Source organism: Bos mutus, chromosome 9, assembly GCF_027580195.1.
Source record: "Bos mutus isolate GX-2022 chromosome 9, NWIPB_WYAK_1.1, whole genome shotgun sequence".
Taxonomy (NCBI): Eukaryota; Metazoa; Chordata; class Mammalia; order Artiodactyla; family Bovidae; genus Bos; species Bos mutus.
The window spans coordinates 33,999,665-34,016,544 of NC_091625.1; the positions used below are offsets into that span (position 1 = coordinate 33,999,665).

Below are 16,880 nucleotides of genomic sequence, written 5' to 3' on the forward strand. Positions count from 1 at the left end.
CAACCCAGGGATCAAACCTGGGTCTCTTGCAGGCAGATTCTTTACCATCTGACCCACCAGGGAAGCCTGATCATTGCTGATATTGAAACCTAATGAAATTCAAGCTCTTCTTAATGACTAACTGTTATGTGTCAGGCACTGTACTAGAATACCTACAACAAGTAAATGTTATTATTTTAGAGGAGGAAAATTCAGTTCTATAAAAAACTTTTCAAGGATCTTTTAAGAAAATATTTTCAGTAACTCACTAAAAAAAAAAAAAAAAATCACTGATAAAATGCTGACCTTTGTCCAAAATAACTCCTGAGATCTCCTGTTTTTTCAGATATGAAAGCAATTTACCTGAATCTGAGCTCTGTTTCCAGCAGTGATGTTTGAAACAGTCCAGCAGGCTTCTTTTCTGATTGACTCCTTTGAGCTACTCAATAAGTGTAAAAGACAGGGTAAAGCAGAGCAATTTAAAATTACCTAAAACAACAATAACAAAATGAAAACAGTTTTATTGGAAAAGAACTATACAAAAATATACTATTTAGAAACACAATAATAATTCTGGAAAACTGTATTAAGAAAAAAGAAATTTCTCTCAAAGTAAAACTTAGTTACGTACTTGCTGTCTTCTACGCTCCCAATCTGCCAAAACTTGGTGTAGTGAAGTGCCCTGTTCTCAATCCACTCATTTGCAAATATGCAGAATACAGAGGTGTGCCCTTCAAGTTTACAAATACATTCAGAGTTCAACTGACACAACTATTTGAACAGAGATTTAGTGATTGGTCAGGATCCAACCACTTAAGTTTTGCCAAATAAATTAATGGGGGAAATGTATCTATATCTATACCTCAAACAGTTTCAATGTATCCAATTCCATAACTGTTAAGAAATAGTGTCTATTAAGAAACTGTTAAGAAATGTGTATATTAAGTCTATTTGTTTCATTAAAATTTATACTGTCCTATTTTCCTTTTGTAAGTAAGTACAGTTTGCTTCCCTGGTAGCTCAACTGGTAAAGAATCTGCCTATAATGCAGGAGACCCTGGTTCAATTCCTGGGTCAGAAGATCCCTTGGAGAAGGGAAAGCCCACCCACTCAAGTATTCTTAGGAGCTTCCCTAGTGGCTCAGACAGCAAAGAATCCACCTGTAATGCAGGAGACCTGGGTTCGATCCCTGGGTTGGGAAGATCCCCTGGAGGAGGGCATGGCAACCCACTCCAGTATTCTTGCCTGGAGAATTCCATGGACAGAGGAGCCTGGTGGCCTTCAAGTCCATGGGGTCACAAAGAGTGGGACATGACTGAGTGACTAAGCACAGCACGGTTTGCTCTGTCTCTTTACATTCTTTATTTCACGGCAAGATTAATTATGCTCCATTTTCACAGTAACCACAATGATTTACATTATGTTTACTTGGTGAAGAACATATGAAGCAGTGCACCAAAATTCTGCTGAAAACAGTGTATGTGTGGAAGTGCATTTTATTTTAAAGACCTATTTTAAATTAATAACTATCAATTACTAAAGATCTACTGTTTAGTAACTAAATATCTAAATATGACTTCAAAAGACTAAAACTGAAAGAATGTAGATTAGAATATACAGTTCATGATAGCAATGGATAATTTAATGTTTCTGAGTTAAAGTTTGTATCTTTAAGAAAGAATATTCCAGATCTGAAATCAGTTTGACATCACATCTTTTTTTTTAAGTCTCACCATCATCCAAGACAGGCAAACACACACGTAGACACACACAGACACACACACATGCAGACACAGACACACACAGTTAGTTACCAAAGAGGGAAAATGTTTCCTTGCTATCCTTCCTTCAACTCTCATAATCTAGGTTTTCAATCTATTACAAAGACCCTTGCATTTCCAACCCAACTTTTAACCTGTTTATAATCAATCACCATCTCCTAAGCAGTTTCTTTTCCAGCCAAGTTTAACACCTCTTAATCATAACTCACACATGTGTGCCTCTACCTCATACCACATAAATTTCTTCTAGTCTACTGAAATTCTCCAGCTTTAATTCCAACTCCTTTATGGAATCTACAAAGATTTCTCAGCACACCGATTTTTAAAAAAAAAATTTTATAGTATTTAAGGACAAATCAGTTCTCAGGAAACATACTACCTTAGGTAATTTGCTTTATTTCATTATATATTGTCTCCTCAATTGAAATGTAAACCCCTCAAGAGCCAAATTCCTATCCTATACTTCTTTACATTGATATAGGTCTAGGATAGTGCCTTCATATAGAGGTATTTGAGATGGATTACTTATTACTGAGAATATGCTTACTGACATATAACAGATGCCTGCACAATAATGGTAATACTAACATCTTGATTAACATGTAATTGAGTCATATGAAAATGATAAACTTCTTAAAAGTTCCTTAAGTTACCAATTTATCATATTAAAGTCTGAACTCACCTGTGTTTGAATATCATCACCAGTCACAATATTACCAACTGCTCTTAACGCAGGTGATACAACTTTATAATCATTGTGCCTAAAAGTAATAAAAATATGAACTTACATTCTACATTAAAATTTACAAAAAAATTGCAAAAATAGTACAAAAAATTCCTCCATACTCCACCCAGAGATCCCTTTCAAGTTTCACTAATTTTCCGAGTAATATTCCTCTAACAAAGAAATCTAACCCAGAATCATGGGTTGTACCCATGTCTTTCCAGTCTCTGTCAAGTCAAAAGAATTCCTTCGTTTTCCCTGTGACAATCAAAAGCTAATTATTTGGTTTTGTTCAGTGATTAAGATGAAGTTACATGCTTTTGGCTGAGATATCAGAAATGCTATAGTCTTTTCATTACATGGTATTGTATGGCATATGGTATCTATTTTGTCCATTATAGTGGCACTGACCTCTGTCACTTAAATAAGATGGTGTCCACCAGATTTCTTCACTACTGTTTTTCCCTTTGTAATTAGTGTTTTGTGAGAAAATAATACTTTTAGACTATGTAAAATACCATTCCTTAATCCACTTTCACCACTAGCTTTAGCATATTCTGATATTTATTGTCTGAATTAATAATAATCATCAGTATTGTTGCCAACGATGACTTTCTAATACTATCACTTACACTATGTACCTTCTTTTTAATCTATTGATCTATCTACTTATTTAAGTGTGGACTTATGGACTGCTATTTTATTCAAAAAAGTTGTAATATGTTATTACAATTTATTTCAATGTTCAAATCATTCCAGGTTTAAACTGTAGGAGTCCCTTCAAGTGGCCTTCTGTGTCCTTTTGATACTTCTCTCTTCTTTGAGCCAGAGAAGGCAATGGCAACCCACTCCAGTACTCCTGCCTGGAAAATCCCATGGATGGAGGAGCCTGGTAGGCTGCAGTCTATGGGGTCGTGAAGAGTTGGACACGACTGAGCGACTTCACCTTCACTTTTCACGTTCATGCATTGGAGAAGGAAATGGCAACCCACTCCAGTGTTCTTGCCTGCAGAATCCCAGGGACAGGGGAGCCTGGTGGGCTGCCGTCTATGGGGTCGCACAGAGTCGGACACGACTGAAGCGACTTAGCAGCAGCAGCTTCTTTGAGCTCTCAATATTTTCTGGGTTCATCTTGCCTTTTTTCTTTTTAGGCCCAGCCCTGGTATTAGTCATTTCTTCAAGAACCCATGACTCTACTTGATGAGAGTAGTGTTTAAAAACCAAGATTTGTGCATTCGGTGTGCTCATCTTGTTAGTATAGGTTTGTCACTGCTCTCAGGCCCTCTAAGAGGACACATACGCACATACATGTACATTTACATATATATTTATTTCTATCTCTTTATGATGAAAGCCATGAGCTCACATTGATACCTTTACTTCTGATCTAGCACCATAAGATTATTCCGGCTTTTCTCCTTTCCAGACATATATCTCCATTTTCTAAGAATACGAAGCTGGCTTCCATTATCACAACCTCCCTATGTATGAACGGTCTTCTGATTCAGCTAGACTGCTATCGTGTATTGGTTCCAATTCCTGCTCCAGCCTGCTTATCTGCTCTGCTCTAGTGGGTGTCATCATCAGTGTGGGCCCTGATCTGATCCCTCTGTTGCACTGTGTTCCCCTCTTCCTCAGATGCTGTCTTCAAGCTAGGACCACAACCTCTTACTGAACCTCTCTTTTGTACCATCTTCCTTGTTTGAGCCTACCTGATGACTTTTTGACAAAAGAAAAAAGGCAGAAAAATAATACACTTTTTTAAAAGAAGAGCATGAGGAAGCTAAAATAATCTTTTTAAAACAAGTTTTCTTACAAGTTTTTAATTTCTTTTATAGAAAATCTGTTCTTTTTAATGAAAGTAGCAACAATAGCCCAGCAAAGAAAAACATGATCTTTAATACAAGTGAAATACTAAATGTTTTTCACTGCATGGACCCATACACAAATTGATTATTGTAACGAACAATTAACTAGATTATTGGTTCTGTGAGAGCAGAACTGTGTTCCATACATTATTAACATATTGCACAACACTCTAGCAGGTAATAGGCATTCAATAAATACTTGCTGAATTAAGTCCCGCCCATTCATGAAGAGATTAAACTAGTCAAATTCATTAACAAACTGACTAGTTCCAAATAGAGGATATAAAAGCTAAGTTTAAGGGTCAGATTCTCAGTATTTCAGCTATTCTGCAGAGTGGATTTGGTAGCTTTTCAATCCTTCCTGAAGTTTGTAACTCGAGATGTTTAGAAGACCATTACTCTGCTAAACTTAAAACACAATCATATACTTATTAACCATAAATTATAGTTACATCAAAAGTTCCACCAATCTTCGACAGACTCCAGAATCAATGACTGCTTGAATTTTATCATTGGATCCATCAGAAAGATAAGAAAGGGCCCAACACACATCTGCTAATACATCTGGGTCACTGCTAAATAACAATCGTGACAGGACATTTAAGCAAGGTGAAACCTGGAAGGGAAGAAAGAACCAGTTTTTAAAATTTTTCTCTATCCAAAACAGTTTCTTTAGGAAAATAATTTCTAAAATATTTAAATAAAAATATTTAATAAATATTTTAAATAAAAATAAAATATTTAAATTAAAATAAAAATTTTAAACACAAAATTTAAGCTAGAAAAATAACAGAGAAATTAAGACATTCCACTGTTTTAAAACTATGATCATGAAAACTACATATAAACATGAAACTGATTATGATTCCTATTTATCTTATACTGAATAAGTTATTTGGCAAAGTTTGTAAAAATAATTATGTATTAGGGATCTCCTATGTCTGAGTCATATACACACACCCCCACAATGATTTAAAAAACAATGAAGTCCTACAGAGTTCTAGTTTTAAGAAAACAAAATAAAAACATTTTTGCCCCACTGTCTTCTCAGAAACTAGAAAAAGAAGAAATAGAAATACAAATTCTAGCTTTGAGGAGTCCAGTAGACATTTATAATCTTGACTACAACTGGTGAGCTACAGAAACTGAACTTTGGGATACAGTTCATAGAAGAAGCTGAAATGAAACACTGGACTGTAAACTAGAGAGATTAAGTAAAAGTTACATACTGATTGAATTGAAAACTTGCAGCCCTCTTGCAATTCCCAGGTCCTAGATCTGTAATGGTATTACCTACTCAACCTAATCTACCCACCTTCCAACAGGAGAGTAGAAAATCTGTTCCTAGAGAAACAAAACGGTTTCAGAAAACATACTGAAGTTTGGAGTTCCTCAAAGAAAACATGGTTTTGCTACCCAATTAGTCTATAGTGAAGCTCATAAGACGATGAGCCTATATACCCATCTTTCAATCAGCTTCTTAGTGCCTGCCTCTGGAGTATTTCCAGAGTGTCAAGGATCACCAGCTGTATGAGAGCCTCTGTTAACTGCTGCTGCTAAGTCGCTTCAGTTGTGTCTGACTCTGTGCGACCCCAGAGACGGCAGCCCTACAGGCTTCCCCGTCCCTGGGATTCTCCAGGCAAGAACACTGGAGTGGGTTGCCATTTCCTTCTCCATGAGAGCCTCTAGTAGGGAAGAAATAAAAATAAACAGACCATAAACAAAATGAAGGAGACATCAGAAAAAAAGAAAAATTCAAAAATTACAAACCTACACAGATAAGACAGTTTGCTGAAATTATAAAAGAATAAAAAGAATAAAAATATAAAGATGAGCAATCAAAGAACAAAAAATACTATTCTTGAAGAAATAAAATGATTGTAAAAATAAAATTTTTAAAACTTCGCATGATAAAAGAATTTCTCTCATAGAAAATCACAAAAAATTTACTTAACAAAAGTCTAATGAAAGAAAAAGACTCCTAACTTTAAGAATTTTATACTTTAGAGGAAGAAAGATTTTTTTTAAATATAAAAAAATCAACAAAAAGACACATATTATATTAAAAGGTATTGACAAAAAAGAGTAAAATGTGGAGGTCAGTGGCTAGGGATGGTATCAGATCAGATCAGTTGCTCAGTCCTGTCCGACTCTTGTGACCCCATGAATCACAGCATGCCAGGCCTCCCTGTCCATCACCAACTCCTGGAGTTCACTCAAACTCATGCCCATCGAGTTGGTGATGCCATCCAGCCATCTCATCCTCTGTCGTCCCCTTCTCCTCCTGCCCCCAATCCCTCCCAGCATCAGGGTCTTTTTCAATGAGTCAGTCTTCACATGAGGTGGCCAAAGTATTGGAGTTTCAGCCTCAGCATCAGTCCTTCCAATGAATACCCAGGACTGGTCTCCTTTAGGATGGATCTCCTTGCAGTCCAAGGGACTTTCAAGAGTCTTCTCCAACACCACAGTTCAAAAGCATCATTCTTCGGCACTCAGCTTTCTTTACAGTCCAACTCTCACATCCATACATGACCACTGGAAAAACCATAGCCTTGACTAGACGGACCTTTGTTGGCAAAGTAATGTCTCTGCTTTTTAATGTGCTATCTAGGTCGGTCATAACTTTCCTTCCAAGGAGTAAGCGTCTTTTAATCTCATGGCTGCTATCACCATCTGCAGTGATTTTGTAGCCTAAAAAAAATAAAGTCTGACACTGTTTCCCCATGTATTTCCCATGAAGTGATGGGACCAGATGCCATGATCTTCGTTTTCTGAATGTTGAGCTTTAAGCCAACTTTTGCACTCTCCTCTTTCACTTTCATCAAGAGACTTTTTAGTTCCTCTTCACTTTCTGCCATAAGGGTGGTGTCATCTGCATATCTGAGGTTATTGATATTTCTCCCGGCAGTCTTGATTCCAGCTTGTGCTTCTTTCAGCCTAGCATTTCTCATGATGTACTCTGCATATAAGTTAAATAAGCAGGGTGACAATATACAGCCTTGACATACTCCTTTTCCTATTTGGAACCAGTCTGTTGTTCCATGTCCAGTTCTAACTATTGCTTCCTGACCTGCATATAGGTTTCTCAAGAGGCAGGTCAGGTGATCTAGTATTCCCATCTCTTTCAGAAGTTTCCACAGTTCATGGTGATCCACACAGTCAAAGGCTTTGGCATAGTCAATAAAGCAGAAATAGATGTTTTTCTGGAACTCTCTTGCTTTTTCCATGATCCAGCAGATGTTGGCAATTTGATCTCTGGTTCCTCTGCCTTTTCTAAAACCAGCTTGAACATCTGGAAGTTCACAGTTCACATATTGCTGAAGCCTGGCTTGGAGAACTTTGAGCATTACTTTCCTAGCATGTGAGATGAGTGCAATTGTGCGGTAGTTTGAGCATTCTTTGGCATTGCCTTTCTTTGGGATTGGAATGAAAACTGACCTTTTCCAGTCCTGTTACACTGCTGAGTTTTCCAAATTTGCTGGCATATTGAGTGCAGCACTTTCACAGCATCATCTTCCAGGATTTGAAATACCTCAACTGGAATTCCATCACCTCCACTAGCTTTGTTCGCAGTGATGCTTTCTAAGGCCCACTTGACTTCACATTCCAGGATGTCTGGCTCTAGGTCAGTGATCTCACCATCATGATTATCTGGGTTGTGAAGACCTTTTTTGTACAGTTCTTCTGTGTATTCTTGCCACCTCTTCTTCATATCTTCTGCTTCTGTTAGGTCCATACCATTTCTGTCCTTTATTGAGCCCAACTTTGCATGAAATGTTCCCTTGGTATCTCTGATTTTCTTGAAGAGATCTCTAGTCTTTCCCATTCTGTTGTTTTCCTTTATTTCTTTGCATTGATCGCTGAGGAAGGTTTTCTTATCTCTCCTTGCTATTCTTTGGAACTCTGCATTCAAATGGGAAAATCTTTCTTTTTCGCCTTTGCTTTTCGCTTCTCTTCTTTTCACAGCTATTTGTAAGGCCTCCCCAGACAGCCATTTTGCTTTTTTGCATTTCTTTTCCATGGGGATGGTCTTGATCCCTGTCTCCTGTATAATGTCACGAATCTCTGTCCATAGTTCATCAGGTACTCTGTCTATCAGATCTAGTCTCTTAAATCTATTTCTCACTTCCACTGTATTTGCTGCTGCTAAGTCGCTTCAGTCATGTCCGACTCTGTGAGACCCCATAGACGGCAGCCCACCAGGCTCCCCCGTCCCTGGTATTCTCCAGGCAAGAACACTGGAGTGGGTTGCCATTTCCTTCTCCAATGCATGAAAGTGAAAAAATAAGTGAAGTCGCTCAGTCGTGTCCGACTCCTAGCTACCCCATGGACTGCAGCCCACCAGGCCCCTCCGTCCATGGGATTTTCCAGGCAAGAGTACTGGAGTGGGTTGCCATTGCCTTCTCCTCCACTGTATTTAGGGGGTCTTTAATGCCAAAACTCGGAGAAGGCAATGGCAACCCACTCCAGTACTCTTGCCTGGAAAATCCCATGGACGGAGGGGCCTGGTAGGCTGCAGACCATGGGGTCGCTAGGAGTCGGACACGACTGAGCGACTTCACTTTCACTTTTCACTTTCATGCTTTGGAGAAGGAAATGGCAACCTACTCCAGTGTTCTTGCCTGGAGAATCCCAGGGATGGGGAGCCTGGTGGGCTGCCGCCTATGGGGTCGCACAGAGTCGGATACGACTGAAGAGACTTAGCAGCAGCAGCAGCAATGCCAAAACTATTTTCATAGTTATTATGTGTTAGCTTATACTAACATAATCAGCCTTTTTTATTTTGTTGACATTTACACTAAAAGTATAAAAACAATAGTGGGTAGTAAAATTATCAGCACATTTACACAAATAAAGGCAGTGATACCAAAATGTACCACAGATCACTGTAGTCTTCACATCCACATACTTATAGTTAATAGTGGGGAGGGAGAATAATCCCAAAGAAGCAGTAAATATTACTAATTTTATTAAACCTCAACTCCTGAATACATGTCTTTTGAATATTGTGAGATAAAATGGAAAGTACACATCAAGCACTTCTGCATATCAAAAAACTATGATGATTATCTCCAGAAAATATATACATGTGAGTTACAAGCTGAATTTGCTATTTTATTTTCCCTATAGTAATACCATTTCTACTTAAAAGACTGACTCTTAATTGTTATTCAGTCAAATATTTCTCAGACTTTTTAATTTGGGAAAATAAAACAAGTGAGCCTTTTCATTATGCATCTTTTGATTTTATGTATGTGCAAACACTGTCCAGTCAATTAAAAAATAATTACTAAAAAGATAACAGTCCCTTCAATCTCTAAAAATCTATTATAAGGAGACTTAAAAATTTTTGTACATAGATTCCTTAATTTGTGTACTTTACAAATACCTTACTAAAGTTTGGAGGAGGATTTTTGCCTCTACATAAATTTGAGAGGGCCCATACGGCATTTCTGGTTGTTGTAAGTCTGTTTGAATTTGTTAGTAACCTGCCAAGAAAAAGAAAAAGGAACTGTCACTTTATATTCATTTTTCCTTTTCAGCTAGCTTCTACTATCATAACACAAAAATTCTTAATATATCTTATAAGGAATCAAACTGATGTGGTAAAAGGAAAAGTGAGTTTTAAAGATTCAGTATATTTCCAGAAAAAAAGAAAAACATTCAAAATAAAGAGTGCCATGGGAAATTGACTTAGTTATTTCTATATATTTTAAAAAGAATCCAGAGGGATGGGATGGGGAGGGAGGTGGGAGGGGGGTTCAGGATGGGGAACACATGTACACAAGTGGTGGATTCATGTCAATGTATGGCAAAACCAATATAATATTGTAAAGTAATTAGCCTCCAATTAAAATAAATAAATTTATATTAAAAACAAAAGCAAAACCAAAAAAAATTAAAAGAGTACATTATTAGATTACTTGTTTTTTACCATGAAAATAATACACAATACAAATTCATTAAGTAAGGAATACAGAGTCAAATTGAATGAAGATCAGATATTAAGAAAAAATAGTTTTTGTTTTGTTTTTAACAGACTGCCTGTCTTAGTACTTCCATCTGCAGCCTGCTAGCAAACTGCAAGAAGTACAGAGAACCTAGATTCAGGAAGAATTCTTATTCCAGAGTGACTTCAGCAAAAATGGTACAGAAGATAACCCTGGAGGCCTATCCTTCCCCAAAACACCAATTTTTGCAAACTCTGTTAGTATTAGCTTAATTAGAACTGTCCAAGATTGTAAATGTTCATAGTAAGGAAGTAAACTTTTAATCAGGAAGGGACTGAAATGTGGAAGGAGAGCTTTCTGGCAATATCTTATCTTTTTGTCCAGTCCCCTCCCTAGCCTGGAAGCAGCCTTGAAGACAAAAGCTGGAGTTCCCACTGTGAGTTCTGTTTCCAAAAGGGTCTATGGAGACTTGTTTCCAAGTAATTATTGTATTTCTCTGTTTTAACCTATCTGGGTACTCCCTGAAAGATTGATGAAGGGGGCTTGCCTTTGTTTTGCCTAACTGGGAGTTCTCTCATTATGATCAATAGCTGATTTGTCATCAAAAGTCATGGAGAACAGAGGCAATAATATACTTAAACTGCTGAAAGAAAACTAATCAAACAAGAATTCTATATCCAGCAATATTACCCTTCAAAAATGAAGGAACAACAAAAGCTGAGAAAATTCCATCATTAGTATATTTACTTTATAAAAATAACTAAAATAACTAAAATGTCCTGAAATAAGATAGCTGGTGATGGACAGGGAGGCCTGGCGTGCTGCGATTCATGGGGTCGCAAAAAGTCGGACACGACTGAGCGACTGATCTGATCTGATCTGAATAACTCAGGACTGTGTGAAGAAATAACAACATTAAAAATAACTACACAGGTAATTATAAAAGACATTATTTAATTTTTGGTTTATAATTTCTTCTATGATTTAAAATATATACATTTACAGCAGTAGTTACAAATCTATAATAACAGGCACACAATGTAAAACAATGTAATCTGTAATAACAGTAACTTATTGTAAGAGATATAAGGGAGCAGAGCTTTTGTATCATACTGAGACTGTGCTATGCTAAGTCACTTCAGTCGTGTCCGACTCTGTGCAACGCCATAGACGGCAGCCCACCAGGCTCCCCCGTCCCTGGGATTCTCCAGGCAAGAACACTGCAGTGGGTTGCCATTTCCTTCTCCAATGCATGAAAGTGGAAAGTGAAAGTGAAGCCGCTTAGTCGTGTCCAACTCTTAGCGACCCCATGGATTGCAGCCTAACAGGCTCCTCCATCCATGGGATTTTCCAAGCAAGAGTACTGGAGTGGGTGCCATTGCCTTCTCCGCATACTGAGACTAAAGTGGTATAAATTCAAAGTTATTTTAAGTTTAAGATGTTCACTGTACTCCTTAGATTTAAAAAATACAACCAAAAAATATACTAAAAAAGAAATGAGAAAGGAATAAATACAGTATATTATTTTTAAAAAGTCAATAAATGCAAAAGAAGGCAAGAAGGAAGGAAGTGAGGAACAAAAAAGGTTTAAGGCATAAGATACATAGAAAACAACAAAATGGCAGAAGTACTTTCCCATGAGTAGTTACACTGAATGTAAACAGACTGAACTCTTGAATTAGAATTAAAAGGCAGTGACTAGCAGCATGCATTAAAAAACAAATTAAAAAACAATAATTCATGAGCCATCTGTAATGCATTCTACAAGACACTCATTTTAGATTCAAAGATACAAACAGGTTGAAAGTGAAAGGATGGGAAAAATATTCCGTGCAAATAATAACCCAAAGAGAGCCAGGGTAGCTATATTAATATTAGAAAAATAGACTTAAGAGGAAAATTGCTTAAGAGATAAAGAATAACATTACATGCTGATAAGAATGACAATCCATCATGAAGTTTTAACATTTAGCAACAAAGCAAATTGTACAGAGCAAAAACTGACAGAATTGAAGGGAGAAATAGACAGCTGTACTATCACAAAGGCCTTAATATAGTTTTCAGTAATAGCTAGAACACTTAAACAGAAGATCAATAAGAAAAATAGTGGACTTGATCAACACTATAAATCAACTAATAGTTAGACACCTAACAGTTTATGGGGACATAATGAGGTGGACATGACCAAGCACAGCACATACCACATTCTTCTCATTAACAGCAGAACATACATTCTTTTCAAGTGCACATGGGATATTCTCCAGGATATACCATATATTAGACCACAAGGTAAATCTGATATATTTTTAAAGATTGAAATTATACAGAGAACAACGGAATGAAGCTAAAAATCACTAAAAGAAGAAAAACTGGAAAATTCACAAATAAGTGGAAATTAAGTAATATAATTTTAGACAACCAGTAAGTCAAAAAAGTCACCAGGAAATGAGGAAATATTTCAGAATAAATGAAAATGAAAACCCAACATACTAAAACTTACAGAATTCACTGAAAGCTCACAGAGAAAATTATAACTGAAAACACCTACATTAAACAAGATATCAAATAAATAACATAAACCTTCATCTTAATTAAGAAACTAAAAAATCTGCATCAAACTAAACCTCAAGCTAGAAGAAAGAAGGCAATAATAAAGAGCAGAGATAAATAAAACAGAAAAGAGAAAAACACTAGAGAAAATGAACTCCATCAAGAGTTGATTCTTTGAAAGAAAAATCAACAAAATAAACATTTACCCAGACTGACAAAGTAAAAGACTTATATCAGGAATGAGAGTTAGGGATATTACTACTTATCTTTCAGAAACACAAGTAATTATAAGAGAATACTATGAACTCTAAGCCAACAAATTGGATAATGCAAAGAAAATGAACAATTTCTCAGAAACACATAAACTACCAAACTGATTCAAGAAGAAACAGAAAATCTAAATAGATATATAACAGTTAAAGATACTGAATGAGTAATCAAAACCCTCCTAATAAAGAAAAGTCAAACATGAAACAATTTCACTGGTAAATTCTACTAAACATTATAGAAGAATTAAATCCTTCTCAAACTCTTCTAGGAAATAAAAAAGAACATTCCTACCTTATTTTATGATGCCAGCATTATCCTGATACCAAAGCCAAAGATATGACAAGAGTGTATGTGTGTGTATTACTAACAGATACAAAAAAATCTTCAACACAATTCTAGGAAACTGAATCCAGGAACATATTAGAAGAATTATACACTATGAACTACTGAGAATTATCCCAGGAATGCAAAGATGGTTCAATGAACAAAGACCAAGCAATATATTCACCACATTAACAGCATAAAGGAAAACAAAACAAAACATGTGATGATGTCAACTGATGCAGAAAAAGCATTTAACAGATCCCAACACCTCTTCATGATAAAATCACTCAGCAACCTAGGACAAGGAAACCATCTCAATAAGATAAAGGATATTTATGAAAAACCCACAGCTAACATTATTCTCAATGGTGAATGAGTGATAAAAAACATAATGTCGCCACTTTTATGCAACATTATGGTGGCTCACTGGGTAAAGAATCTGTCTGCAGATTCAACTCACACATGGATGGTCAACTCCTTTCCACCAAAGGTATCAAGATCATTCAACAAGGAGAGAATAGTCTCCAAGCAACCATGCCAGAACAAGTGGATGTCCACATGTATCTCAATTAGAGTCACACAAAAAAATTAGCTCAAGATGGACCAAAAAATGCAAATATAAGAGGTAAAACTCTTAGAAGAAAACATAGTGTTTCATGACCTTAAATTTGGCAATAGTTTTTTACATATGACACTGAAAACATAAGTAACAAAAGAAAAAATAGATACTACTGGACTTCAAATTCAGAAATTATGTGAATCAAAGAAATTATCAAGAGAGTGAAAAGAAAACCCACAGAATGCAAAAGATCTTCTAAAATCATCTATCTGATAAGAATCTATCCAGAATACATGAAGAATTCTTACAACTCAACAACAAAATGACAACTGAATTTAAAAATATGCAAAGGACTTAGATATTTCTCCAAAGATACACAAATAGCGAACAAATGTATGAAAAGATATGCAATGTCATTAGGAAATGTAAATCAAAGCAAAATTAAATACCACCTCATACCCACTAAGATGGCTTTAATCAGAATAATGGACAACAGAAGATGGCAGAGGAATAGGATGGGGAGACCACTTTCTCCCCCCATAAACTCATCAAAAGATCCTTTGAATGTTGTGCAACTTCCACAAAACAACTTCTGAATGCTGGCAGAGGACACCGGGCACCCAGAAAGGCAACTCATTCTCTTTGAAAGGAGGTAGGATAAAGCATAAAAGAAAAAAAGAGAGAAGATTTAGGGATGGATATCCGTCCTGGGGAGGGAGTTGTGAAGGAGGAGAAGTTGCCACAGTAGGAAACCCTCTCAGAGGCAGGTCTGTGGGGAGTTTTGGAATCTCAGAGGGCAACATAACCGGGAGGAAAAAAACGAAAAAACAAAAAACCACACATTATGCGCCTAACCACCATTGCCAGTGGAGAAGCAGCCCAGGGGCTTGCTGAGGCTGGGCTATATCATCAGACCGGGCCTGAGTGCCCTGAGGACAATCTGAAGGATCTAACATGAGATAGCAACCAAAACTGTGGGATCTCCAGAGAGAAAAAAAAAAGGAACTTTCCCAAGAGGGGCTCTAAGGCCTGCATCCTAGACAGCTGCAAATAGGACCCTCCCCACCCCTCCCCAGCCTGGAGGTAGAGAGGCAGCCAGAAGGCAAGGGGCGGCCCCAGAGACCAACATTTCAGCATCTTCCACCAAACTGAGCAGGCACCCAGTTGCTAACCATGTCTTCCTGGGATCCTGGGTGGTTGACATCCGCCAGGAGGGTTGCAGCCTGAGATCAACTCCCCAGAGGAGACACATGACACCTGAAATGGTGCCACTGCAGCGTACCCAAAACACCAAGCGCCTGGGACCAGGGAGGTGATTCAGACACACGCACGGCCAATTTGGGACAGTGCACTCGCCAAGCACCTGGTCACCTGAGCTGCTCGGACCTGGGAAGGGCACAAAACGCATGCCCAACTGGGTCTGTGCTCTTGTGGAGTACCCAAGAACATGCGTGGTTTAGACCTGGGAAGTGCATGAAACGCAGGGTCCACTTGGGACAGTGACCTTGCAGACTGCCCTGGAGCCTGAGCAGTGTAGACCCAGGAAGCACATGCTGCTTTGGGTTGTGGCAAGCTCAGTGTGGTCCATACGCTGAGACCACTCCCCCAACACCAGATATCTGTTTGCAGTGTCCCTTCCTCCCCACAACTGAACGAGTAAGCCTAAATAAGTGACCACCTTCGCCCCCTTGTGTTAGGGCAAAAATTAGACACTAAAGAAACCTGCAAACAAAGGAAGCCAAAAGAAACAAAGAGGGAACTGCTCTGTAAGTGACAGGTGCAACAGATTAAAACCCTATTCAGTTCAGTCACTCAGTCGTGTCTGACTCTTTGTGACCCCATGAATCGCAGCACGCCAGGCCTCCCTGTCCATCACCAACTCCCGGAGTTCACTCAGACTCACGTCCATCAAGTCAGTGATGCCATCCAGCCATCTCATCCTCTGTCGTCCCCTTTTCCTCCTGCCCCAATCCCTCCCAGCATCCGAGTCTTTTCCAATGAGTCAACTCTTTGCATGAGGTGGCCAAAGTACTGCAGTTTCGGCTTTAGCATCATTCCTTCAAAAGAAATCCCAGGGCTGATCTCCTTCAGAAACCCTGTAGTTAACATTAACTGTGCATTGAAGGGGACCTACAGACCTTGAGAATAAGTTGACCTTGAGTAAAAGCTGGAACAAGGAACTATCTGAAACTGAACTGACCCACACTGCCCACAACAGCTCCAGAGAAATTCCTAGATATATTTTTACTATTATCACTTTTTTTTTCAAGTTCCTTATTACGCCTTTAATTTTCATTTTTATAACCTACTATTACCTTGCAAAAAAAAGACCTTATTTTTAAAGCAAATTTCACATATATATATTTCTTTTAAAATTTCTGTGATTGATTTTGTTTTGTAATTTTTATATTACATTTTTGAGAGTCTAACCTCTATTCTAGATTTTTAATCTTTGCATTTTGGTATTTGTTAATCAATTTTGTACATTTAAGAATTTAATCTTCAGTATCCATTTTCACCTAGGGATGTAATTACTGGCTTGACTGCTCTCTCCCGTTTTGACTCTCCCTTTTCTCTCCCAGGTCACCTCAATCTCCTTACTCCCTCTCCTCTTCTCTACTTGTTCTGGGTGTTCTGGGCTGTGAAGAACACTTGGGGAACTGATTACTGGCTAGATTGGTTTCTTCCATTTTGACTCCCTGTCTTCTCCTCCTGGTCACCTCTATCTCCCTCCCTCTTCTCTTCTCTATGTAACTCTGTGAATCTCTCTGGGTGTTCTGGATTGTGGAGAGCACTTAGGGAATTGATTACTGGCTAGATTGCTCACTCCCTTTTTGACTCCCCCTCTTCTTTTCCTGGTCAACTCTGTCTTCC

General features: G+C 37.7%; 1 protein-coding gene across 1 annotated transcript in view; it reads right to left on the reverse strand.

The window, feature by feature from the left end:
- The window catches only part of KPNA5 (karyopherin subunit alpha 5), a 51,605-nt gene that overhangs the window by 10,578 nt on the left and 24,147 nt on the right, over window positions 1-16,880 (reverse strand). The window contains exons 8-11 of the mRNA XM_005896858.3: window positions 9,742-9,841; window positions 4,805-4,968; window positions 2,443-2,521; window positions 343-468 (exon numbers count right to left, since the gene is read on the reverse strand). Of these exons, the coding sequence (XP_005896920.2) occupies window positions 343-468; window positions 2,443-2,521; window positions 4,805-4,968; window positions 9,742-9,841 (469 nt within the window). The remainder of the gene's footprint in view (window positions 1-342; window positions 469-2,442; window positions 2,522-4,804; window positions 4,969-9,741; window positions 9,842-16,880) is intronic.